Here is a 25,986-nt window from a genome sequence, read left to right as displayed (position 1 = left end):
TGGCGGCCTGCGTGTGCCATTCTCGGGCTCGCGCACCTCCCCAAGATGGCGGCGCCCGAGGCCTGGCGCGCCCGGAGTTGCTGGTTCTGTGAGGTAGCGGCAGCAACGACCATGGAGGCCACGTCCCGGGAGGCGGCGCCAGCGAAGAGCTCGGCCTCGGGCCCCAGCGCTCCCCCCGCCCTGTTCGAGCTGTGCGGGCGGGCAGTGAGCGCCCATATGGGGGTTCTGGAGAGCGGGGTGTGGGGTAAGTCGCGGAGTGAGGGGCTACCTCCAGCAGCGAGCGGGGGCGGCCCAGCGGCTAGGGGGCGCGGGGGGCGAGGCCGAGAGGCCCGGGGCAAGGCCCAGCCCGGGGCACTGGAAGTCAGATTATTGAGTCGGAGCATGAATTCCCTGACTGACGGGGCTGGACAGAGTGAAGACTGAGACCAAACGAGCAAGTGGACCCGAACCACGGCTTGCCGCGGGGGGCGCGGGGGGCGAGGCCAGAAGGCCCGGTGTGGGGCAGAGCTGGCAGGGCCCTAGCGACAGGGGCTGGACTGGCGGCCGGAGCCGAAGGCTCGGAACTGACACCGGGCTGAGGCGGACTGGACCGAGGAGTCTCGGATATCGAACCGACGGGCAGGGATGGCCCGGCTGCCTCGGGGCAGGGGCCGAAATTGGCAGGCCAGGCCTGAGGCCAGGAGGCCAGGCCCGGAGCCACCCAAACTGACGGCCCTGGGCCTCCGCTGTCCGCGGGGTACACCCCGCGTAGCGAGACTCCCGAAGCCCAGCGGATGGGCGGGGTGCGACAGCCGAGTGGAGAGCCTGGGAATGGGGTTGGGGGAGAGGCCGAAAGGCTGGGGGCGCCGTGGCCTGTTTGACGGCCCAAGAGCTGAAGGGAGCGCACCGACGCCCTCGACCACACTGTTAAACTGAGCGGCTGCTCCGCCTGCAGAGCAGGGAGCGCCGGAGACCCCTTGGAGGGGCCGGGGCGATGCAGAAGGCTGGAAAGTGAGTGGAGGGAGCCGGGAGAGGATCGGCGAGCAGGGACGGGCTCGAGCGACCGGTCGGCGGGAAGGGCCGAGGAGGCCTCAGGCGGGGCAAGGGCCAGAGTATCCCGGACAGACAAGCCCAAACGGGAGAAGACACATCATGGGGAAGAGGCCTTGGTCCGAATGGGAGGGAACCGAGGCTTCAGGCCTGCGAGCGGCCGGTACCAAAGGGCTGGGACCTGTCGAGGCGGTCCAAACTCAACAGCTAAGGCCAGCGGCCTGGAGCGCCCGGACCAGATGGTCGCAAGAAGGCCCTGCTGTAGGAGTACACCGCGGGCCAGCGGCCTGGCAACTTAGGAGGAGAAAGGGTCTGTGGTGTGAAAAGTGATAGAGAGTTGAAGAGAAAGTTAAGGCCCTCTGAGGCAGGCCTGGCTTCAAGAGAGGGAGGCCATGGGCCTGACAGAATGGTGGTGGAGTAGGGTCTGGCTGAAGTTGGATGAAATCTCAGGTCAGGCCAGATGGAAGGTAGGGGAGGAGAGAGGTAACCCCTGGCCTTGGAATGTACAGGGCATGTTGTTACACCAGGAGGCCCCAGGGTGTTGGTGACATCTTTGCCAGAAGGTAGGCCCTGGTCAGTTGAGAATTGAAGTTGAGGTTTTAATAAACCATGAGGCGCTGGTTTGAAGGACTGAGGCTCCAGATACTTTCTGAGGCCTTACATTATAGTCAGGTAAGTCCTTTTGTGCTTGGAGTAGGCTGCCACTGCGGAGCAGGCCCAAGTGCCTTCCTGTGGGTGGGGGTGGGGGAGAAGAGAGGAGTAAGAAGTTCTCAGGCCCTGTGTGAGTATAGGAGATTGTGAGGCCCTGTGCCAAGCTGAGCAGAAAAGGTCAGGTTGACCCCATGGTGAATGGGAGAAGGGCCTCGGTGGGGCTGAGCAGAGGCTCAGCGAAGTCCTGGAAATGTGGAAGCCTACACCAGCCTGGAGATTCTGAGATACTGATCTTGGCTAGAAGAGGTTAGTGGTATGGAGGTCAAAGCTTGCAGAGAGGAAGCATTTAAAGAAAAAAAAGTATAAGCTAGAAGAAAGCTAAGAAGAATTTCTAAGAATAGAGCTAGGTGGCAGCGCACACCTTTAATCCCAGCACTCGGAGGCAGAGGCAGGTGGATCTCTATGAATTTGAGGCCAGCCTGGACTACAGAGTAAGTTCAGGATAGCCAAAGCCACACAGAGAAACCCTGTCTCAAAAAATTGAGAAAGGAACAGTGGAGTGTATAGGTAGGAGAGATGAGATGCCTGTGTCTGAGAGGGGATAACTAAACAGAGGGGAGCAGGATGGAGAGGAAAGGGGGAGCTCTGAAGGAATGTCTTTCCTGTGTCCTCATCACTACTTCATTATTCCCAGTTGAGCCCAGCCAGGTTGAGAGGAGACCGGAGAGCCTCTAGTGGGCTACATCAAGTAAATAGCCACCGGGCAAGAGCTTGACTCCAGAGAGAACTTCTAGAGGGGCCAAGGAAGAGGCATGTCAAGCAGTGCCATTTTGGAGGGAAGTTGCAGGATAGCCTACAAAAGAGCCAGGAAAAGCTTCTTGAAGGTGGTGGACTAGCATTGCTGAGGGGGGGAGTAAATAGAGGTAACACAAGAGTGTAGTGAAAAACAAAAAAATTAAAAACAAACAGAATGGGCCAGTGAGATAGATAATTCAGCAGGTAAGACACTTGCTGTCAAGCCTGACAAGTTAAAGGCTCCTGCAGATTTTCCTCTGACCTCACATACCTGCTGTGGCACATCTAATAGCACAGGGAAATAATGCTCTCTCATTCAACAGGTACAATGAATATCATTGAATACCTAATAGATTCAAAAAGTACACTAGATTCTTAGATCTTAAGATTCAGTTATTCCTCGGGTAAAGAAAATACACTGAGGAAGAGCTGTGTGCTGGCTCACACCTGTAATCCCAGCACTCAGGAGGTGGAGACAGAGGATTGCCTTGTTACAAGCCAGCCAAGAATGAGACCCAGTCTTTAAGGGGGCAGGGGGTGTGCTGGCCAGGCAGTGGTGGTGCACATCTTTAATACCAGCACTCAAGAGACAGAGGCAGGTAGATCTGTGTGAGTTCAAGGCCAGCCTGGTCTACAAAGTGAGTTCCAAGACAGCCAGGACTGTTACACAGAGAAACCCTGTCTCAAAATGGGGGGGCAGGAGAGTGGTGGCAGTGGTGACAAAGTACCCCTTTTCTACAAGAGTTTAGTTCCTAGCACCTGTGTGGATTCAACACCTTTTGGCCTTTGCAGGCGCCTGCACTCACTTGTACATATCTGCATATAAACACATACATATACACATAATTTAAGGACAATTTTTAAAAGATTTATTTATTATGTATATCGTGTTCTGCCTGATGTATGCCTGCATGCCAGTAGAAGGCAACAGATGTCATTACTGATGGTTGTGCGCCACCATGTGGTTAGTGGGAGTTGAACTCAGGACTTCTGGAAGAGCAGCCAGTGCTCTTAACCTCTGAGCCATCTCCAGCCCCTTAAAGACAATTTTTTAATAGAACAGAGATGCTGTTGACAGAATAAACATAATAATAGCCAATATCTAAGATAGCTGGGCGTTGGTGGCCCAAGCCTTTAATCCCAGCACTCAAGAGGCAGAGGCAGACAGATCTCTGTGAGTTTGAGACCAGCCTAGTCTATAAGAGCTAGTTCCAGGACAGCCTCCAAAACAATACAGAGAAACCCTTTCTCAAAAAACCAAAAAAAAAAAAAAAAGATTTTGACTTAAAACAATTATCAGTTCTTCCCAACTTCTATAGTTCTAAGAGGGAGTATAATAAACTAAAGGACTTTATATCTAGAGTTGGACAAATTCTGACTCATAGTTGTGTGTTAGACGAATTATTTAGCCTTTTCTTTCTTTTTTTTTTTTTAAGATTAGCACTGCTTTTGCAATGAGGCCAAGGGGGAAGAATAAGTAAAGGTAATCCAAAAGCCTGTAATAGGGAGGCTTTCATAGTCAGGCCTTGCCTTGAATTCCTGATCCTCCCACCTCCACTTGTGGAATACAGGAAAAAACTGGTTTTGTTTTTAAGGTATAATGAGTTTAGAGAACAAAAGTTAACTTTAGTTTTCATAGGAAAGTACTTCTCAGAGTATACTCAGGGCCCAATGCTTCTTGGACAGAAGTATACTGACCTCAGAGAGCAGACCAATTTGTTTAACTCATCCTTTCCCCTGAATTCCAGCTGCCTTAAGATAGTAAACTTTGTCTTTTGGTTTTTGTAGCTCTCCCAGGCCCAATACTTCAAAGCATCTTACCTCTGCTCAATATATATTATTTGGAGAGGATTGAGGAAACTGCCCTCAAAAAAGGTAAGTGTCTTTCTTTCTCTTTCTCAGTCAGTGGTTGTGAACAAGGCACCATGATATTCTTTTTTTTTTTTTTGGTTTTTCGAGACAGGGTTTCTCTGTATTGTTTTGGAGGCTGTCCTGGAACTCACTCTGTAGACCAGGCTGGCCTCGAACTCACAGAGAGCCGCCTGCCTCTGCCTCCCGAGTGCTGGGATTGGCACCATGATATTCTTCGAGTAACTTTTATACCTGATACCTGACTAGAAGAACTTCATGCTTCTCAAAAAAAGTACCTTAGCTGGGTGTGGTAGTGCATACCTTTAATCCCAGTACTCAGGAGGCAGAGGCAGGTAGATCTCTATGAGTTCTAGGCCAGCCTGTTCTACATAGCTAAAGCTACATAGTGAAACCCAGTCTCAAAGAACAAAAATCAAAAAAGCACCATCCTATGGCTGGAGAGAAGGCTGAGTGGTTTAAGAGCACTTGGTACTCTTGGAAAGAACCTGAATTTGGGTCTCAACACCCATATGGCAGTACACAGCTATCTATAACTCCAGTTCCAGGGATCCCACATCCTCTTCTGGCCTCTGTGGGCGTCAGACACGTGGTATAAAATGTACACACAGGCAAAACACCACACCACATGAAAACAAAGAATACATCTTTCTTAAAAGTACCTTCACGCTGGGCGTTGGTGACTCACGCCTTTAATGTTAGCACTCAGGAGGCAGAGGCAGGTGTAGACAAGGCCAGCCTGGTCTACAGGGTGAGTTCTAGGACAGCCTCCAAAACAATACAAAGAAACCCTGTCTTGAAACACCAAAAAAAAAGTACCTTCACTTGTATTTTCTTATTATTTCCTAAAGTGTCCTATAACACATGTATACCATCCCTGCTACTCTAAGACACAAACAAGCTATAACTAGAACTTTTGAACATTAGTTTTTCTATTTTACCATACTGCTGTTCCTCATTGGGTCAATTAACATCTAATATTTTGTAATCTTTTAGTTTGTTTGGTTTTTGTTTTTTTTCGAGACAGGGTTTTCTCTGTATTGTTTTGGAGGCTGTCCTGGAACTTGCTCTGTAGACCAAGCTGGCCTCGAACTCACAGAGATCCGAGTGCTGGGATTAAAGGCGTACTCCACCAACACCCAGCCAGTGTGTAATCTTGATGGGCCAAGCAGTCCTAGGTACTTTATCCAGAGAAATTCATCTACTCACTTAATCCCTTTTCAACAGTCCTATGAAATAGATATGAATTACATTTTACAGATGAGGGGAAAAAATTAAGTAGCTTACCCATGATCACATAGCTTTAGAGTAGTTTATTAATATTCAAATCTAGGTGATCTGTCCTTAGAGTCAGTTTTCTTAACTATTCATCTAGCTGTATTGCTCCTCTGAAGCCAGAGGACAGACAATATGAAAGACTGATGTATTCATTCATGGTGGGCAGCAGGCAGCCAACTGATACAGTTCTTCCTATAGGTCTCTCCACTCAGGCCATCTGGCGCCGACTCTGGGATGAGCTGATGAAAACAAGGCCTTCCAGTTTGGAGGTAAGTTAAGGTGCCAGGATGAACTCTAGACTAATCTTGAATAGTAAAAGAAAGTATAGCATACTGACACAAACTGGGAGCTATTGAAATACAGAGATTGGATTTGGGAGTTGAGCACAGGTGAGTTGTCACAATTTTGGGTCACTTGGCATTTAGCATTGACGTGTTTACCATGATTACAGGGTATACAGTAAAGAGTATGATCACAATGGAATGCAGACCCAAGAGTCCTTGAGTTTTTGACTGAGTTGGTGCAGTGGTCAAAACTAGCAAATTAAAAAAAAAAGAATAATAACAGAAGGAACCAACTCATCTTTGGTAACTACAGAAGTTCTGGCTTAGGAGAAGCTGTATAAAAAGTATTAAATGGGGGCAGATGGAGAGATGGCCCAACAGTCAAGAGCATTGACCATTTTTGCAAAAACCCAGGTTCAGTTCTCATCACCTACCTGGCACCTCACAACTATCTGTAACTTCAGTTCAAGGAGATCCAGCACCCTCTTCTGGCCTCATTGAGCACCAGGCATGCACATGGTACATAGATATACATGTAGGCAAAATAAAAAGGACTGAGGGCTAGTCAATGATTGAAGGTATTTATTGTGTGCCCTGTTTTATGAGTGTATAGGACAAGAGAGAAGATACCTTGCCTGGTTCTGCAGTAGTCAGGCTATCTTTCTCCCTGGGATATGGAGAAAAAAGTCAAAGCCACATTATTTGAGTCGCCTTTGAAAATGGGATGTTATTTCTGAAAAAGAGACAATTTAAGAAACAGGAGCTACAGATTAATAGACTTGAATCTAAAAGAAAGTACATTTTTGCTAATCTAAAAGTGAAACTTTAAGATTATTAGTAATAAAGCAAGCTAATTTCAGAAGTAATAAACATTTTGTTACTAAGTATTCAAATAGTCTGCATAACAACTTGATATAAGGATGTTAAGGGCATACAGGGAACTCAGAAGGGTTGGACAGAATCCTTGTGTCCTAAAATTCTATTCACTGACTCAGAAATCACTGGATCTCTTCAACAGAAATAGAAATACTTTCAGTATTTCATTTGCAGTATGGCTGACCAGCAAGTGGTATAAACTATCCAACATCTCAAGCTTTTAAAGACTTATTGTTTCATTTGTTTTATTGGCCCTAATCATTTCAGAAGATAGGGAAGCTTAGACCGGATGATCTAAATTACTTAGACAGAAGTTCTGATTCATTACATACCTAATCCAGATTTTTTTTATGACTCATTCTTTAGCACAAAAATAGTCTTAATCTTACCTATAAAAATATCTGGTGAGAATTTGGAAGTGTATCTCAGTGGTAAGAGTATTTGCCTAGCCTGAATAAGATCCAGTTTTAATCTCCACCACTGCCAAAAAACTACAAAACAAACAAATATAAACCCACCACCACTAAAGAAAACATTTCTTGACTCCTGCTTGGTACTAGGCACTATGATAGTTCCAGAGGACACTGCTCATGAAACAGGAGTACTTAAAACTATGTAGTGTTGTTGTATATAGAGATCTGTATGATGCAGTAGATATTTTGAAAACAAAGTAGTAGGGAAATGAAGGATCAGCTGCTTAGTCATCTGGAAAAATTAGGGCATGTTTCCATTACATTATGTTTAGATAATATCTGTGTAAATTAAAGATGAAATTTTTAAAGAGCAAAAGGACAAAACACCTAATAACAAGTAAGTAGTTTGATGTGTGGTCTCAGAATAGAATGTCATTTATTAAATCGGTAAAACCAAAACAGGAAATAGGGGCATGGGTGTATAGATCAGTGAATATTTGTCTATCAAGTTTAAGACTCTATAATGCAGATAGGGAGAGAGATTTGCTTAATCACATAAAATGGCAGTACCATAAACATATTTTAAAGCTGTTGTTTTTTAAGATTTATTTTTATCTGAGTATGTGCCTGTATGTGTGTGCCAGTACCTGTAGAAGCCAGAAGAGGACTTCGGATTCCCATCTCTTAGAATTAGAGTTGCAGACAGTGGTGAGATGCCATGAATGCAGGGAATTGAACCCAGGTCCTCTGGACGAGCAGCCAGTGTTCTTACCCCACTGAGCCATCTCTCTAGCCCCAAGATTTTTGTTTTTAGTTATTATCTTTGCAGCCTCCATAAATGAATTTTAAATAATCAACTGAAAGGCAACATTTGAAACACTATTTGCAAAACAAAAAAATAAAGAGCTGGAAAGATGGTTCAGCATTAAGCTGTCATGCCTGGTTGTTTACCTGTAACTTAAGTTCTAGATGATCTGATGCCCTCTTCTGGCCTCCATGGATGGGCAGACACACACAAATAAAAATTTAAGATACAGAGAATAAAAAAATTATAAACATCCTAATAAAATGAGCACAGAGTTGAACACATTACAGAAATAAAGCAAGTACCAGTAGGGAATGGAAATACAGTTTAGTTGCTAGAGTACTTGTCTAGCATATTCAGAGTCCTGGGTTCAGTCTACAGCACTGTATAAAGCCATACGTGGTCGTGAATAGAACTGTAATTCCAGCAGTAGAACTATCAAAGGAATTCAAGATTATACTTAGCTATGTATGTTTCAAGGCCAACCTTCCCTGTGAGACTGAGATCCTGACTTCAAAAAACTTCAGTGAGCCAAGTGGTGGTGGCATACACCTTTAATCCCAGCATTTGGGAGGCAGAGGCAGGGTTTCTCTATGACTTTGGAGGCTGTTCTGGAGCTAGCTTTGTAGACCAGGCTGGTCTCAAACTCACAGAGATCCTCCTGCCTCTGCCTCCCCAGTGCTGGGATTAAAGGTGTGCGCCACCATGTAATCTTATTATCAGTGTGTCATTTCCACTATCATGCAAGAGGGTGTTTACCAGGCAATAGTGGTGCATGCCTGTTAATACCAGCACTCAGGAGGGAGGGAGTTAGATCTCTTGAGTTTGAGGCCAGTTTGGTATACAAAGGGAGTTCTAGTACAGGATCCAAAGCTATAGAGAAACTCTGTCTCAAACAACAACAAAAAAAGGTGTTTCATTCCGTTTATATTGTTGTGCTGTAGTCTAGAAAAGGAGTTACTTGGACTAGATTCCTCAAGTATTTTTCAGCATTGATTTTCTTGCACATATTCTAAAGGGTAGCAATGGAATAAAATAAATTTTCCTTGTGTAAGAACTCATGAGAAATTACTGAGATAACCATTATAACTTTATATATTTAACCTTCATAATGACTCGGTATAGCTCTTATAGATGATGAAATAAGTAGAATGAGACCTTTCCAAAAGTTATAGTTAGTAAATGATAGACCTAGCTTGAAGCAATTTGACTGTGAAGTACTGCTTCTACTAGTTGTCTTATGCTGCTAATATAATCATCCCACTTGAGGTATTAACTTTCATTAACAAGTCAGAAAAAGTCCAGCCTTTAGTTATCATACCTACACGTTTCTTAGCCCTCTCATGCAGAAACTGCCACAATAGCTTATGTCTCAATCTTGCATAGATTTTTCATAGCCTTATAATTTACCTGTAAAGTTGAAGGCATATTGAAGTTACTTGCAAATTATTCTTTTGAGACAAGGTCTCATTATATAGCTCTGGCTAGCCTGAAACCCAAGAGATTTGCCTGTCTCTGCCTCCCTTGTCTGGGATGAAAGCCATATTCCTCCATGCCCAGCTTCACAAACAGTTTCCAGGATTGTGCATGTTAATCTATCTCTTGGTACATGCCGATAATCCCAGGATGCTGAGGCAGAATTGAGGTAAGCTTGAGCTATACATATATAGCAAGATCTTGTCCTGAAAACAAAAGGCTGCGTGTAGGCCAACTAATGTGTAGGGAAAGTGCTAGTGAGACCCTGAAGGACTCAAGAACATCCTTTGCTACCATTCAAAACTAAGCATAGGGTCGAGGAATGGTCAATGTTAAAGTGTTGTCCAAGGGCACTTGCTGATATTTCAGAGGACAAAATTCAACTCCTAGCATCCATATGGTGGCTCTTCCTGACTCTTAAAAACAGGTAAGTGCAAGGTTACAGATATACACACAAGCAAAATACCCATACACATATAAGTTAGAAATATGTCCTCTAAGCTGAGTGGTGGTGGTGATGCAGACTTTAAACCCAGCACTTGGGAGGCAGAGGCAGGTGGATCTCTGTGAGTTTGAGGCCTGTCTTGAAAAAACAAACAAAACAAAATAGTGTTGTCTAATATGCACAAGGCCTTGGGTCCAATGCTTAGCATTCCAAAGAAGGGGAAGAAAGGTTTGGTTACCAGCTAAGTTTTCCTGCTTCCCCAGTGTCCTGCAGATGAGCAAGGCATGTAGGTTGACTCAAGCATGAAATCATTCCTGAATACTACCATTACAGGCAAAAACTAGGACAAAAAGACCAGACTTTCACCTGAGGATACTAGGGACCTACCTCCTGATTTGATTGTTTCTCTGGTAGGGAAGATTGGGATGGGTTTGTTAAGGATCAGAGAGAAGCATTTTGTTATAGTATCCATCCTGACTAATAATCAGCTGCTGTGGCAGTAACGCTTTGTCTTTTAAAGTATCTTTACTTCATCTTATTTGATTCATGTAACATCTTCACCAAAAAAACAGGTGTACCAATGAGAATTAGCCCCTGCACTGAATCCAGGAGACTAATTAATACACCTTATGAAAGGATTGTAAGGCCTTGAGCTAGGCGTGGTGGCACATACCTAGAATTCCAGACATGGGAGACAGAGACAGTACAAGGTCATGAGATCCTATCTACAAAACAGAAGCTTTCCAGGGCTTGCAGAGCTCCAGAACCTACATAAAGTTGAAAGTGATTCCACTAAAGTTGTCCTCTGACCTACCTACACACATAGCACACGATCCTCCCCTTCCCAACTCTAAAACTTCTAATTAAAAAGAAACAAGCAAACTCTGAGGGTTGGTGTCTTTCAGAGTAACATAGCCCTTCCCTACCTCTGGTGAACATTAGAATCATTTGGGGAACAGTTTTTTTTTTTATGTTAAAACATTTAAATTTTTTTTCATTTTATATACTAGCCCCAGTTCCCCTCCATCTCCTTCTCTGGGCTCCTTACATCCCCATCCTACCCTGCCCCCCATCCGCTCCTCTGAGGGGACTCAACAAAGTCTGGTATACCGAGTTAAGGAAGGACCAAGCCCCTCCCCCCTGTATCAAAGCTGAACAAGGTATCCCACCATAGGGAATGTGCTCCACAAAAGCCCATTTATGTAGCCACGATAAGTCCTGGTCCCACTGCCAGGACCACCACCACCCAACAGACACATAACTGTCACCCACATTCAGAAGGTCTAGTTCAGTCCCATGCAGGTTCCCCAGCATTCAGCCCATAGTTCATGAGCTCCCACTTGCTTGGATCAACTGTCCCTGTGGGTTTCCCCATCATGGTCTTGATCTCCCCCCCCTCCGCTTATTCATATCCTCGTTCTCTTCAGCTGAACTCCAGGAGCTCAGCCCAGTGCTTGGCTGTGGATCACTGCATCTGCTTCCATCAGTTACTGAATGTAGGTTCTATGATGACAATTAGGGTAGTCACTAATCTGATTAAAGGGAAAGGCTAATTCAGGCACCCTCTCTACTATTGCTTGGTGTCTTAACTGGGGTCATCCTTGTGGATTTCTGGGAATTTCCTTAGTATCTGATTTCTCCCTAACTCCATAATGGCTCCCTCCATCAAGATCTCTTTCATTGCTCCCCCTCTGTATCCCTCCCCCAACTCGGCCATCTCAAGGAGTGAGTACATACCATATTAGGGGGAACAGTTTTTAAAATAAAAGGTCTGAACCTTATCTCAGATGTCACATGTAGACATCTGGGAAGCTGACATGCATTTTGGGATAGTGGGGGAAGAAAACAACTCTATAAGAAATTCTGATATACACCAAATACTGAAAATCTGTTCCCTTCAATTTTTAGTATATCAAAATAGCCTGATGAAGTTCCACTTGCATCAAATAACCTGCCTTGGAGAAAATAAACCTAAGAAGGGATTCCTATACCCAGAGATTTCTGATCTTGTTGACAAGCGAACAGGCAGAAACTAAACATCATGGGGTATGCCAGCATCTTAAGGCTTGATAGTTGGTGCATCCCTACCAAGCTGCAGCCTCAGGGGATGTGAGTAGATCTTTTGGAAAATCGAGTTACCAGTGGAGAACATTCCTGATAGATGTTTCAAAGGACATGTTAAGAAAGGCTTGGGTGGGAGCCAGGTGTGGGTGGCTTACACCTTTAATCCCAGCACTGGGAAGCAGAGACAGGTGGATGGATCTCTGTGAGTTCGAGGATAGCCTGGTCTACAAGAGTGAGTTCCAGGACAGTCTCCAAAGCTACAGAGAAACCCTGTCTCAAAAAAACAAAACAAAGGCTGGAGAGATGGCTCAGAGGTCAAGAGCACTGCATGGTCTTCCAGAGGTCCTGAGTTCAGTTCCCAGCAACCACATCAAGACCAGGTTGGCCTTGAACTCAGAGATCCAGCTGCCTCCGGAGTGCTTGGATTAAAGGCATACGCCACCACTGCCCAGCCATAACTTTTTTTTTTTTTGAGCAGTTTCTCCACATATCATGTAGTTATATAGACCTGCTTCTACCTCTTATATGCTGGAATTAAAGGCATTCACCACCACACCAGCTCCATTGGTGTGTGCACACTTTTAATCCCAGTGCTGGGGAAGAAACAGAACCCTTGAGTTTGATGCCTTGGCAGTCTAACCTACTTGTCAAGTTTCAACCCAATAAGAGCAGCAATGCTGAAGTACAACTTCTGGCCTCTCTGTACCTGTATATACAGACATGCACAAAAGTTACCATTTGTCAGACAAGGGACACTACAATATGTTCCTTATCTGTTTTGTGTCTCTAGCCCCCTTGTATAATGGGGCTACCAGTATGAATTTGTGTAATTAACTAGATTGATGCTGTACTCAGAAATGTTTGCTACTAGAAGGAAACTAAGAGGGCACTTGACAAATGTCTGGTGTTTTCTTTGCTTTTAGAGTGTGACTTGTTGGCGAGCCAAGTTTATGGAGGCCTTTTTTTCCCATGTTCTACGTGGAACCATTGATGTGTCTTCTGATAAGCGTCTTTGTGATCAACGCTTCTCACCTCTCCTGCACAGCTCCCGTCATGTTCGACAGCTCACCATCTGCAATATGCTGCAAGGAGCAACTGAGCTAGTGGCTGAGCCAAACCGCAGGGTCCTAGAGACCCTGGCAAGTTCTCTGCATACCCTCAAGTTCCGCCATCTGCTGTTCTCTGATGTGGCTGCTCAGCAGTCACTGCGACAGCTGTTGCATCAGCTCATTCACCATGGAGCTGTTAGCCAAGTGTCGCTGTACTCCTGGCCTGTGCCTGAGTCAGCCCTTTTCATTCTTATCCTCACTATGAGTGCTGGTTTTTGGCAGCCAGGCTCTGGTAGCTTGCCTTGCCGCCTTTGTGGTGAAGCCTCCCGAGGTCGGGCCCCATCCAGAGATGAAGGGTCCTTATTGCTAGGCTCACGCCGGCCTCGGCGGGATGCAGCAGAGCGATGTGCTGCAGCACTAATGGCCACCCGGAGGAAGAGTGAAGTCAAGCAGATGCCCAGGGCTGTACCAACCACCCGTGTAACACGCCGCAGCACACAAGAAAGCCTGGCAGTAAGTGGGACAGACTCTAAGAGGGAGCTGTACCCTCCAGCCACCTCTTATGAGGCTTCTGGCACCAAGCAGCCATCCTCTGCTCCAGCTGCCACCACCTCTGCCTCCTCTTCCACATCATCCAAACGGGCTCCAGCTAGCTCAGCCTCACAGCCTAAGCCCTTAAAGCGTTTCAAGCGAGCAGCAGGGAAGAAGGGTGCCCGCACCCGTCAGGGGTCTGGTGCAGAGTCTGAAGACCTGTATGACTTTGTTTTTATTGTGGCTGGTGAGAAAGAGGATGGTGAAGAAATGGAGATTGGGGAAGTAGCTTGTGGAGCTCTGGATGGATCAGATCCCAGCTGTTTGGGGCTCCCAGCACTGGAGGCATCCCAGCGATTCCGCAGCATTTCCACCTTGGAGCTGTTCACAGTTCCCCTCTCCACAGAGGCAGCTGTGACACTGTGCCACCTGCTGAGCTCCTGGGTATCATTGGAGAGCCTTACACTTTCATACAATGGTGAGCACCTGAAGGAACAGGTCTGCCTTTGGATCTCTCAACAGCACTGTGCCTAATCCGGGGTGGGAAGTATGTTCAGGGAGGTGGAGATGTAGTCTTTTGTGTTTACAGAGGCAAGAGGCAAACACAAAACACATTGGCATACTGTTGATGTTAGGAGAGAAAAGTAAAGCCTCATAATACGGATTTACTATTAGAACAAAGGCTTCTAGGGGAGTTGATACATTAGCTAGATACAGGGGGCAATCCAGACCTAGCCAGGGTACTGGATTTGTATCATACCAGTCACATCAAAGCAACTACCCAGGTTTTAAGGGCCGGAAGACAGAACAGCAACCTACAAGATAGTCTTCTGTCCTTGTCCACTTTCACTGTCAGCAAAATGTACAATCTGACCAAAACTACCTAAATTGCTAAGCACTACTAAGAAAACACACAGATGTACCATCAGCCTTCTAATACCCTTCATTATATCTGCAAAATCAACTCCCATTCTAGTCTGCAATTTCCAAACTCTCCCTTACTTAGTAAATGACCTCACAAAGAAAATATGTCATACATGAATTCCTTCAAGTAGCCTACTTCTGAGTTCATCCTTTTTTTTCACCTCAATGAAAGGTGCAGCCTTATCAGAAGCTAATTAATTCCCAATACTCTAAATCCTTACTTCCTTTTTTATGGAGGCTTGTTTCTCAGATATTTTAGTATTCATATACTTGGGCTATATCTGACATTAAATATTCTCAAAATGCTACCTAATCTAATTTCTAACATCAACCTATAACAATTGACTTCCCCAGCATAACCTTGCTTAGCAAGCTGTAGAGCCAGTATTCAAGCCAGATAACTTCAAATTCTTCTAAATCCCAAACATTAAGTCAGGCTTCCATCACCATTCCACTTTCTTCTCTTCTCAAGATGTAGTCCTCGATTTTAAACATGTAGTTTGACCCTTTTGTTCCTTCAAAGCCTTCTACAGGTTAAGCATGGTGGTACTCAGAAAGTGGAGGCAAGAAGATCTGGAGTTTAAAGGCAGCATTGTCAACATACTTAGTTTGTAAAAACATGAGACACACACAGCCTTCCTACATAGCCTAGACTGTCCTTAAACTCACAATCCTCCTGCCTCAGTCTCCCATATGGGATTACAGGCATGTACCACAATACCTCCTAATTCTAATTTTATAGAATTTTATTCATGTTTACTCCTGCTTGCCCCTTCATGCTTTATACACCATGTATTTCAGTTTAGATCCTGTTACTCAGTCTTCAGGCCACTGAATATTTATTTTCACATTTTCTTCTCCCTATTTCCTTTATATTCTTTAAAACTGAATGGGGAGCCAGGCCATGGTGGTACACAGTTTTAATCCCAACACCCAGGAGGCAGAGGCATGCAGATCTCTAAGTGGACAGCCAGGGCTACACAGAAACCCTGTCTTGAAAAACAAAATCTGAATTGGGAAGCCAGAAGGTTCAGTATGCATCCTTTTATGTATCTAATTGTACTCTTGCTTCCTTGATTCCTGTTAAATTTTTATCAGGAATATATGGGCAAGAACGCTATGTGCTCCTTGTGTGTAGGGGAGAGAAAAAGTGCTAGTTTAAATTTAGTTAGATGAGCCTGATGGTGGTAGAGCATGCCTTTAATCCCAGCACTTGGGGAGGCAGAGGCAAGTACATCTCTGAGTTTGAGGCCAGCTTGGGTTACATAGCTAGTTCCAGGATAGCCAGGGTTACACAAAGAAACCCTGTCTCAGGGTTAAAAAATAGTTGGATGGTCGGGCGTTGGTGGCACATGCCTTTAATCCCAGCACTTGGGAGGCAGAGGCAGGAGGATCTCTGTGAGTTCGAGACCAGCCTGGACTACCAAGCGAGTTCCAGGACAGCCTCCAAAAGCCACAGAGAAACCCTGTCTCGAAAAACCAAAAAAAAAAAAAAATAGTTGGATGAATAAATTAACAGCAGTTTAAAATACAAGGAAAAGAACTTGTATCTCAGGAGTTATCTAAAATTATTAAGCTGCCATGGTTTTTTAGACTCTTCCCATTAATCCTGTGGGAAATGGTTTGCTGTTTTGTTTTTGTTTTTTCTAGTATGTCAAACCCAAGGATTCATGCACATTAGGCACATGCTCTCCTGCTGACCTAATATGCATCCATTCTACTTTTTTTTTCCATTCCCACCTACAATATACTTGTTTGGACCATCATTACTTGTTTCACAAGTGCATCCATGACCTATGACATCAAGCTCTCCACAGTTTAGCTTTCAAGACTTCCCACAATGCTGGCCCCAGTACATAAGTTGGGTCCTGAGACCCTTCCTACTCATGAGTTGATATCTGAGATAGGACCCAATTATCCAAAATTCCCTCTTCAAGGCCATTTATCTTTGGGAAATTACTTAAAATCAGTGCCCAACTACTAGCACAACCACACCTATCTTATTTTGAGATTTCCTGATGACTAGAGTACAAAGCCCCTACCGCAGGTCACAATTTGCTAGCTACCCAAGGAAAAGGAGAAAATGGATAAGTAATTGATACAAATGTCAAAAATATATGATCCACAGCCAGGCATGGTGGTACACACCCATGGCCCCAGTCCTGGAGAAATAGGAAATGTAAGGTCTAAAGCCTTATCATAAAACAAAATCTGATAATCAGATCCAAAGCTCAAGACTTGGTAGTAATCGATAGAAATAGAGCATTCACTGAATATTACTTCTGCTTAAATTTACCTCACCTGTAATTTAATCTCTTTTGCCATAGGCCTGGGCTCTAATATCTTCCGCCTACTGGACAGCCTGCGGGCCCTGTCAGGCCAGGCTGGATGCCGCCTTCGTGCCCTGCATCTCAGTGACCTGTTCTCACCACTGCCCATCCTGGAGTTGACTCGTGCCATTGTTCGAGCCCTCCCCCTGCTGCGGGTCCTGTCTATTCGTGTTGACCACCCAAGCCAGAGGGATAACCCTGCTGTACCAGAGAATGCTGGGCCCCCTAGCCACATAATTGGGGATGAGGAAATACCAGGTAAAGTGGTGTGCATGCACACACACAGTGATATGTACAGTTGTGTTTGGCTGGGGAGAGGAAGGGAACTTCCAACTATAGCCTGTTCACTTAACCCTGCTGTTATTGTCCTGTTTTTCCTTGCTTCCTCACCAAGACAGGTTTCTCTGTGTACCTTTGTAGACCAGGCTGGCCTCAAACTCAAGAAATCTGCTTGCCCCTGCCCTGAGTGCTGGGATTAAAGGTGTACGCTACCACTGCCCTGCCAGACCTGCCATTTATATAGTTTCTGTGGATCCAAACTCAGGTTTTCACACTTACACAGAAAACACTTAGCCCCTGAGCCATTATACTTTTATTTGCTTGAGTGCAAAGACAGGATTTCATATTTAATGGTTCATTTCTAGAACTTATCATAAAGCCTAACACACAGTAGAAGCAGGACGTGTAGATAATAAACCATTTCCCTAATGAGTCTGCTACATGTAAATAGTGGGCCAGGCCAGGCATTGGTGGCACACGCCTTTAATCCCAGCACTCAGGAGGCAGAGGCAGACACATCTCTGAGTTCGAGGCCAGCCTGGTCTACAGAGCGAATTCCAGGACAGCCTCCAAAACAATACAGAGAAACCTTGCCTCGAAAAACCAAAAAAAAAAAAAAAAAAAAAAAATAGTGGGTCAGTGAGATGACTCAACATGGAAAAGCACTTGCCATCAGACCTGAAACCCTCGTCGTAGAATTAACTCCTGCCACGGTTTTTTTTCTGACCCCCAAGTAGTAGTACACAAATAAAACACATATGTTATTTTTGTTTTGTTTGAGATAGTTTCTTTGTGTAGCCCTGGTTGTCCTGAAATTTGCTTTATAGACCTGGCCTTGAACTCAGAGATCCTCCTGCCTCTGCCTCCCAAGTACTGGAATAAAGGCATGTGTCACCACTACCACCCACCTACATATGTATTCTTAAATACAGACAGCTAATTGGAATTTCCTCTTCCTATCATATGCAGAAAACTGCCTAGAGCAACTGGAAATGGGATTTCCACGAGGAGCTCAGCCAGCCCCACTGCTCTGCTCTGTTTTGAAGGCCTCAGGTTCTCTACAGCAGCTGTCGCTGGACAGTGCCACTTTTGCCTCTCCCCAGGATTTTGGGCTTGTGTTGCAAACACTCAAAGGTAGGAATGGTAAAGGAGGGTAAGTAGGGAACCTACCATTATTCCCTGGGAAAACTAAACCCTATTGTCCATGGCTTCTTCCTCCCACCCAGAATATAACCAATCTCTGAAAAGGCTGAGCTTCCACGACATGAATCTTGCAGATTGCCAGAGTGAGGTGCTCTTTTTGCTACAGAATCTGACCCTTCAAGGTAAGATCCTAATCTAGAGCCTGAGCATTCCTGTGTCCTAACTCTGACACTATCTCAATGTGCAAACTACTATTCTTTCCCTAGTCTTATGTCTCCCTTGACTACAAGGATATGGCACCTTAGGACATTCCTTCTAATGTCCCAAATTCAATTCCTCTTCAAATGCGCACATTTACCCAATTTTTAGTATGTTACTGTGTTTTGTTTTGTAAAGAGCCAGCAGAAATGGTGGTAGCACCCTGAGTGGGTTCAAATTAAAAAAAAAAAAAGTGAGATAATGGGGAAAGGGTGAGTCAGTGCTTGTGAACGCCTTTAATCCCAGTACTCGGGAGGCAGGGGCAGGATCTCTTGTAGGTTTGAAGTCAGCCTGATCTACAAAGTGAGTTCCAGGACAGCCAGAGCTGTTACACAGAGAAACTCTGTCTCAACAAAACAACAACAAAAATATAGTGGGGAGAAATGTGATACTGTGGCATGTCCCCTTCAGGTATTCACTTCTAACTAATCACCACCACTGCAAAGGGATCAGTGGCTACAGAAAGGAGGAACTGAATTTTAAAAAAAGTCCATGCAGCAAACATTTAGGTTCAGTATCTTACTTGAATTGAGTTCCAACATAGCTTGGGACTTTGCAGATTATTCTTTTCAGGACCGTATAAAATGTTCACACACCTTGCTACGACCACCTGGGGCAAGAGGGACAGTACCAGCCTTACTTCTTACCCAAACTTTCTCTTGACAGAGATTACCTTTTCCTTCTGCCGTCTGTTTGAGAAGCGCCCAGCCCAATTTCTTCCTGAGATGGTTGCTGCCATGAAGGGCAACTCTACACTGAAGGGCCTTCGACTACCAGGGAACCGTCTGGGTAGGGACCAGACCCCAGAGAGGGAGGAAGGAACCAGGTCTTTGACCTATAAACTTTTGGGGTAACAGTATTGACTACTCCACTAAGAAGGCTGTAATTGCAATACAGGTATTTGAGTACTAGGTCTTCAGAACTGCTAGAACTAGGGTTTTCTCAAGATGGAGCTAAGATAGGATAGATACCCTTGTTTCCCTGCTCTTGGGTCTAGGTAATGAGTATCCCTCCCTGTCCCTCTCTCCAGGGAACGCTGGCCTGTTGGCCCTGGCAGATGTTTTCTCAGAGGATTCTTCCTCTTCCCTCTGTCAGCTGGATATCAGGTATGCTAGGGACTGGGGAGAGAAGGGATGGGAGAAAGGGATATAGACAAAGCCTAATTGCTTCCCAGATAGCTAATACATCTCATTCCTACCAGCTCCAACTGCATCAAGCCAGATGGGCTTCTGGAATTTGCCAAGCGACTGGAGCGCTGGGGCCGTGGAGCCTTTGGTCACCTACGCCTCTTCCAGAACTGGCTGGACCAGGATGCAGTCACAGCAAGGGAAGCAATCCGGCGGCTCCGGGCTACCTGCCATGTGGTTAGCGATTCATGGGACTCATCCCAGGCCTTTGCAGATTATGTCAGCACCATGTGATGGGGCCCATACCTCACAGTCCCATCCTCAGCACCATCAGCCTGCAGGGGCTGAGGCATGGGCTGCCCAGAATCCCCAACCACTGATTCTGTCATTCTCCTTCTGCCACTTTGTCTGGGGTTTTGTTTGTTTTGTTTTTTGTTTTTTTTTTTTTTTTTGGTTTCTTTCCCCACCCCCCCATCTTCCCTTGCACTGAGGTCCTGGAGGCCCAGCAAGGGCATTCCCACAGCTGAGTTTAGAGCCTTTGGGCCACTTACTCAGTACCCTGGGAGCCCCAGGCTAGGAGGTTATAGATCATTGTCTTCACTGCGGAAAGCCTCCTGCCCCTGCCCTGGGGTTACCTGCCTCCTCCTTCAAGCAGGCACCCAGGCTTTGAGAAGCATAAGAATGTCCAGCACCAGGCCTCTTCCCTCCTGGGCTTACCAATCTGTTCCCAGGCCTCAGTCCCTTTCATGCCTTTATTCCTTTCTTCTTTTTTTTTTAAACCAAAAAAGTTTTTCTTATAAAATAAATTTTGGGCAAACATCATGCAGCCCTTCTTGATGATTTTCTCCTAGAGAACAAAACTGAGCAGAGCTTCATGAGGCAGAGAACCCACTTTCCCTGTATCCTTCTCCTCTAACCACCGCATCCAGACCAGCTGGTTATCAGTGGAGACCCCGCTGCTCCTCATGAGAACGATGATGGAAGACGAAGGTGATGGCTGTAGATGAAGCATCCCAGGCAGCCTGGAGTACCTCATCTTGGAGTCCCCGTTTATCTGTGCTGTGGTTCCACTGAGCCAAATCTGAAGTGCAGTCAGAACCGTCAGGGGGTGGCCAGACCTGGCGTCTGTTTACACAACGGCGGCAATGCAGCCTGAGGTCAGAGGACAGAGTTAGGGTCACTACAGATCTTATTTCTGTGCTGCTCAGGTAGCTCAGGATAATAACAGGCACTCTACCTACCTGTCATGTGTGTCACTGAGGCTGCCTTCGTCCAGGGTAAACAGCTCTTTGAGCTCACCAAGAGAGAAGTGTCTCTCCACATCCTGCTCCTCATCAACCACACAGCTGCTCAGTGCCTTCTTATGGCTCTGCCGCTGAAAGATCTTCTCCTCTATGGTTCCAGTCTAGAAACGGGATGAGATATAAGGCTTATTTAGTCTATCCCTGTAGATATTGAGGGAGTAGAAAAACCCAGGGGTTAAAGCCATCTTGAAAAAGGGTAATCAGTGTAAAGTATAAGCCCTGAGCTAATATCTGTCTTGGCTGAGATTCATTTTTGTAGTTCTTCTAGAGTCAAGAAATTCTGCTGCTTTGCCCATCCAGGCTATTTTCTGCACTAGTGGAGGGTGTCAGGGATGGGGCTAAATCCATTTAGGGTAAAAACAGGTTATCTGTAGCAAAGTTCCCTCCACACCAGGCCCAACTCTCATTTATTCAATATCATCTGACTCATTTTTCAGGTTATATACTAGCAATAGGATGCAAGGAGGAATGAAATATTATTCCTATCCTTTAAATCACTGAACACTTCAAAAGACAGACATACAAACAAATTTGTTTACTGACATTATGGGTTTTTTTTTGTTTGTTTTTTTGGTTTTTCCGGGACAGGGTTTCTCTGTATTGTTTTGGAGGCTGTCCTGGAACTCGATTTGTAGACCAGGCTAGCCTCGAACTCACAGAGATGTGTCTGCCTCTGCCTCCAGAGTGCTGGGATTAAAGGCGTGTGCCACCAACGCCCTTACAAACAAATTTGTACAATGACAGAAGTCTGTGCATGATACTCAGGGTCCCAGTAGTTCAGAAAATATTGAAAGTAGATTTTTTTTAGCTAACTCAAAAAAAAAAAATGGTTTACAAGCCAAGAGTGACATGAAAGCTGGGAATAAAGGGGTTAGAAAAACACAGGTTCAGTTGTTCAGAAGGCTGAGGCAGGAAGATTTCTTAGAAAGGTTCTGATTCTAGGAACGGTAACATATGAGAGTATTAAAAAAAAAAAACTGGATGGTGGTGGTACACGTCTTTAATCCCAGCATTTGAGAGGCAGAAGCAAGTGGATCTCTTGAGTTCCAGGCCAACCTGGTCTACAGAGCAAGTTCTAGCACAGTAGAAACCCCACTCCCCCCACCACACACACAATGGCTGGAGAGATGGCTCAGTGGGTAAAAGCAGTGGCTGCTCTTCCAGAGGTCCTGAGTTCAAGTCCCAGCAACCACATGGTGGCTCATAAGCATCTGTAATGAGATTTAGTGCCTTCTTTCTGGCCTGCAGTGTAGGCATGTAAATAGAACACTGTACACATAATAAATAAACCTTAAAAAAAAAAAAACCTAAAAAGAAAGGATCTCTTAACATACTACAGCCTTAAGAATAATTAGATGAGGATAGTGGGATGGCTCAGTGGTTAAAAGCACTGGCTGCTCTTCCAGAGGTCCTGAGCTCAATTCCCAGTACCCACATGGTGGCTCACAACTATCTACAGTGGATAAAGGAATACATAAGGAGTACATGCAAATAGAGCACTCATATACATAACATAATAAAATCTTTTTTTTAAAAAAGGAAGAATTAGATGAAGAACTGAGACCATTAGCAATAAAGTCAAGCATGAAAGCTGCATGGTACTCACTGGATAGCTACTAGATTGAGGGAAAAAAATGAAGGCAGCTTGTGTCCAAAGTCATCAATAAGCTAGAATAGTCTGCATGATTTGTAGTTATTTACCACTTCTTGGCCCTTTGGGACATGGAACACTAGAAGATTTAGAAAATAGTGCCCTATGAATTGAGCAAGCATCTGAAGGGGACAACAAGAAGCATCTGGAGGAAGTAGGTGGAAAGCAAAGAGGAGGGATGAGGGAGAACAGAATAAAGGACTCAGTTAAGTACACACTGTGGCCAGAGGCAGAAGGGCTAAAAAGAGACACTAAGAAATACTTAAGATGGTCCTGTTTCATGACCCACCCCTACTGATCCACCATCATCCTTACAGACAGCAGTCGGTAAATATAGCAGGTCTTCTTTTGACCATCACGCCAGACTCGGGCCATAGCTTGTTCATCATTGGCTGGGTTCCAGTCAGGATCAAACATGACCAGCCGATTAGCACCAATGAGATTAAGACCACAACCCCCAGCTTTGCTGCTCAGCATGAAGACAAAATCAGGACTCTGGGAAAGAAACAAAGGAGAGGGTATGGGGTACACACACTTGAAACTTAATCTAGGATCATTCTCAGCTCAGCCAACATGTCTCCCACTCTTCTATACTTGCTGAGGACAAGTTGGTATGCCTAGCATTCAGTTTCCCAACCCATAAAGTCAGATTCTAAGTCATCACTGATCAGTTTGTTCTTATGACCCCCACCAGAACACAAAAACAAAAGTAAAACAATGACACACAGCTCTTTATAGCTTCTATCAACTTAATCCCTATGTATTGGTGTACTTACCGATGAACTATTGAAGCGCTCCACAACCTTGGCTCGCTTCTTAATGGACATTGTGCCATCCAGGCGAACATACAAGTACCTGAAGGGATATCCAAAGGTCAAGACCCAAGAAGCATGAATTCCTTGAAGCTATGGCTACCTATAAGGCTAGATTAAGACTTATTAAGGCTGCTCATGCACACATAGTCTGAGGCCTCCCAATGAGAAATACAGAGAAATAAGGGCAGGAATTAAGATCTGTGAGAGTACTTTAAGGACCAAGACATAAGCTTTTGTAGAGATGGAGCTAATGCTATCACAGCTATCAGGGAAGAGAACTTCTCAGGAAAGTCATTCATATAGCCCCATCTTGATAAACATCCAACAATCAGAAAAATCTCGTCATCTTAGAGTACCAGTGAGGGAGACACATCCCTTTGCTAGCCTGGTTAGATTCTTTCCTACCTTCGAGCTCGGCACAGCTTTTCAAAGAGATCCAACGTTTGAGTATAATTAGACACCAGCACAACTTTGTCACTGCTGCGGCTCCGAGTCATGGCCAGAATGTAATCAAGGACAAGCATCTTACCTGGGAAGAGTGACTACTATCAGTCATTACAATTGGTCTTCCCAATGACCCAGGATTGTTACACTTGATATACTGCTTTCAGACAGGATAGCTCAGCACAGAGAGGGAGGGCTCACCTGACAGCTGTGGTTCTACAGCTTTAGAGGTATAACCAGGTGGGAAGATATCCAAAGTACCCTCAAAGCCATCCTCCCCTGTCACACACTTGTCATAGATTAGAGCTGGATCTGAAAACAAATCAAACAAAACCATAACAAAATGCTAGGGACTTTGCTTTTCTAAAGCTTCAACTTCTGGACTCAGCCTTTGGATCCAATCTGACACCTCACAACTAGACTTTTGGGGTCTACCCTCCCAAGTTCCCATAGGGTGTAGCCAGTACCATCTGGAAGTCTGAATGGACAGTATAACTCACTACTCTGTATTCTCCCAAAAAAAAAGAATCAACACCAGAGGTATTGTGTTTTCCTCCTGCCTAAAATACAAGAGGATGTATATATACAAGCATTTACATACACAATACAGCACATCTCAAGCACCAAGGATGGACTGGGCAGAAGACAATGTAGTTTCCAAAGTAAAGGTACATAGTTCACAGAGAAGAGTCGACAAGGAAGGGGTCATGTCTTACGGAGAGTTAGTACACTTGTGGTCTCCGTGAGGTCCCTAACAAAGGTCACCAGCCTACCCACAAGAATTTCCTCTCCCTTGCTCACTCATACAGTCAAGACACTGGGCATGGGCACACTCACGGTTACATAGCTTCTTTAGAGAGGTGATAGAGGACAGTGAAGACACACTCATCTTGCCTTCACACAATTCTTCTTCAGGCTTAGCCTGTCTCAGAAATCTCTTATATAACTCAGTTTGAAGGGGTGTCAGTCTGAAAAATAAAAAGGCAGGAGCTCAACGGAAAAAGCTGGACCAGACATACTACCACCCTAAGAACATCTTGAGATTCAGCCATGCTTCAGAAGCTAAGTTTTTACCCACTTACTGCATGCCTTTCAGTTAATTTCAGTACCTACAACAAACCACCTGCTCAATCTTCACTGGCAGATATTTAGAGAGGATATCTGATGTTCTCCGTATCAGGCACCTAGGGAAAATGAATAAAAGCAAGAAGCTAGTGAAACTAATGTGCCATATACTAGAATAAAAGCTCCTAACTAAATGACCAAGACTTGTTCTATTTTGTAGTATGTCAAACCTATCATTTTATGACATATAGCACAGACTCATCATTCCATAAATGAGATTTGTTTACTTGTTTTAGGGTCTCAATCATGGGAACAAAGACCTTCAAAATTGCCTTACTTTCAGCTTGTTGGCTGATCTTCAAAAGAAAACTATGATCTTGCATTCACCCTGCAGCTCTGTCAGGAAAAGTGGGTCACAAACTTCAGGACTTTTTTTTCTAATTTTTATGAGTATTCTTATATATATGTCTATGCACCATGTTCACACTAGTACCCTCAAAGGTCAGAAGAGGGCACCAGATCCCCTGGAACTGGAATTATGGATGCCACCATGTAGGTGTTAGAAATTCTCTGCAAGAACAAAATGTGTTCTTACCCACTAAGCCAACTCTCCAGTCCCTAAACTGTAAGTCTTTATTGGGAGGCTTCTATCTGCATTTGCCCAGGTACCAGCTGTCATATAACCCCCAGAGTCATTAAGCTCTTAGTTTCTAGGCAGACCAGGAAGAATAGAGGCATCTTCTGAGTATCTGCTGAGTCAGACATGCTAGCACATGCCTGAATCCCAGCATCGGGGAGGTGGCCTGGGATATGTGAGATGCTACCTCATAAAAAGCGAAGAAAGGAAAGAACAAACAGGCAAACAGAAAACCAGCAGCTTCATGGAACACAGTAACTCTGCCATCTAAAATTGGTAGGAAGACATAGCCTTGCAGTTGGGAGGAGCAGGAAATTCATACTGTAATTTATCAAGGCCACATACCAAGGACAGGAATCCAGAATGTGCTTGGCCCTGGTTCATACGAAACCCACTGAAAGAAACAGACCCTCTTGGGCTGGGAGCCACACAAAGATTCTTCAG

The 25,986-nt window shown here is 44.9% G+C and overlaps 2 protein-coding genes across 7 annotated transcripts in view; one reads left to right on the top strand and one right to left on the bottom strand.

Annotated features, from left to right (window-relative positions):
• Nucleotides 1–25: 25 nt before the first annotated feature.
• On the top strand, nt 26–21,474 carry Lrrc41 (leucine rich repeat containing 41). Of its 3 annotated transcripts, XM_040756927.1 has the most exons (11): nt 26–244; nt 4,264–4,350; nt 5,821–5,891; nt 12,909–14,043; nt 16,817–17,077; nt 18,068–18,232; nt 18,325–18,423; nt 19,166–19,288; nt 19,530–19,605; nt 19,701–19,863; nt 20,478–21,474. In XM_040756927.1, exons 1-11 carry the CDS (start codon nt 46–48, stop codon nt 20,502–20,504), a joined length of 2,406 nt encoding a protein of 801 aa, XP_040612861.1. In that variant the 5' UTR covers nt 26–45; the 3' UTR covers nt 20,505–21,474. The 3 variants fall into 3 exon arrangements, with proteins under 3 accessions (XP_040612861.1, XP_005072129.1, XP_021084027.1); XM_005072072.4 differs by lacking the exon at nt 20,478–21,474 and having other exon boundaries at nt 27–244; nt 19,701–20,448; XM_021228368.2 differs by lacking the exons at nt 26–244; nt 20,478–21,474 and adding an exon at nt 833–990 and having other exon boundaries at nt 19,701–20,448.
• Nucleotides 17,395–25,986, bottom strand: part of Rad54l (RAD54 like) — a 28,965-nt gene continuing 20,373 nt past the window's right edge. For 3 of the 4 annotated variants that reach the window (XM_013114982.3, XM_021228369.2, XM_040756930.1), the window contains 8 exons: nt 24,950–25,024; nt 24,678–24,808; nt 24,042–24,152; nt 23,802–23,925; nt 23,358–23,436; nt 22,897–23,076; nt 20,868–21,031; nt 17,395–20,778 (listed from right to left, as the gene is read on the bottom strand). In XM_013114982.3, the coding sequence (XP_012970436.1) occupies nt 20,568–20,778; nt 20,868–21,031; nt 22,897–23,076; nt 23,358–23,436; nt 23,802–23,925; nt 24,042–24,152; nt 24,678–24,808; nt 24,950–25,024 (1,075 nt within the window). In that variant the 3' untranslated portion in view covers nt 17,395–20,567. Of the gene's footprint in view, nt 20,779–20,863; nt 21,032–22,896; nt 23,077–23,357; nt 23,437–23,801; nt 23,926–24,041; nt 24,153–24,677; nt 24,809–24,949; nt 25,025–25,986 lie in introns of those variants that run through there. The other variant, XM_040756929.1, reaches the window with a different exon arrangement.

Source organism: Mesocricetus auratus, unplaced genomic scaffold (genome assembly GCF_017639785.1).
Source record: "Mesocricetus auratus isolate SY011 unplaced genomic scaffold, BCM_Maur_2.0 Super-Scaffold_100014, whole genome shotgun sequence".
In the NCBI taxonomy this organism is placed as follows: domain Eukaryota; kingdom Metazoa; phylum Chordata; class Mammalia; order Rodentia; family Cricetidae; genus Mesocricetus; species Mesocricetus auratus.
This window is presented reverse-complemented; position numbering and strand designations above follow the sequence as displayed.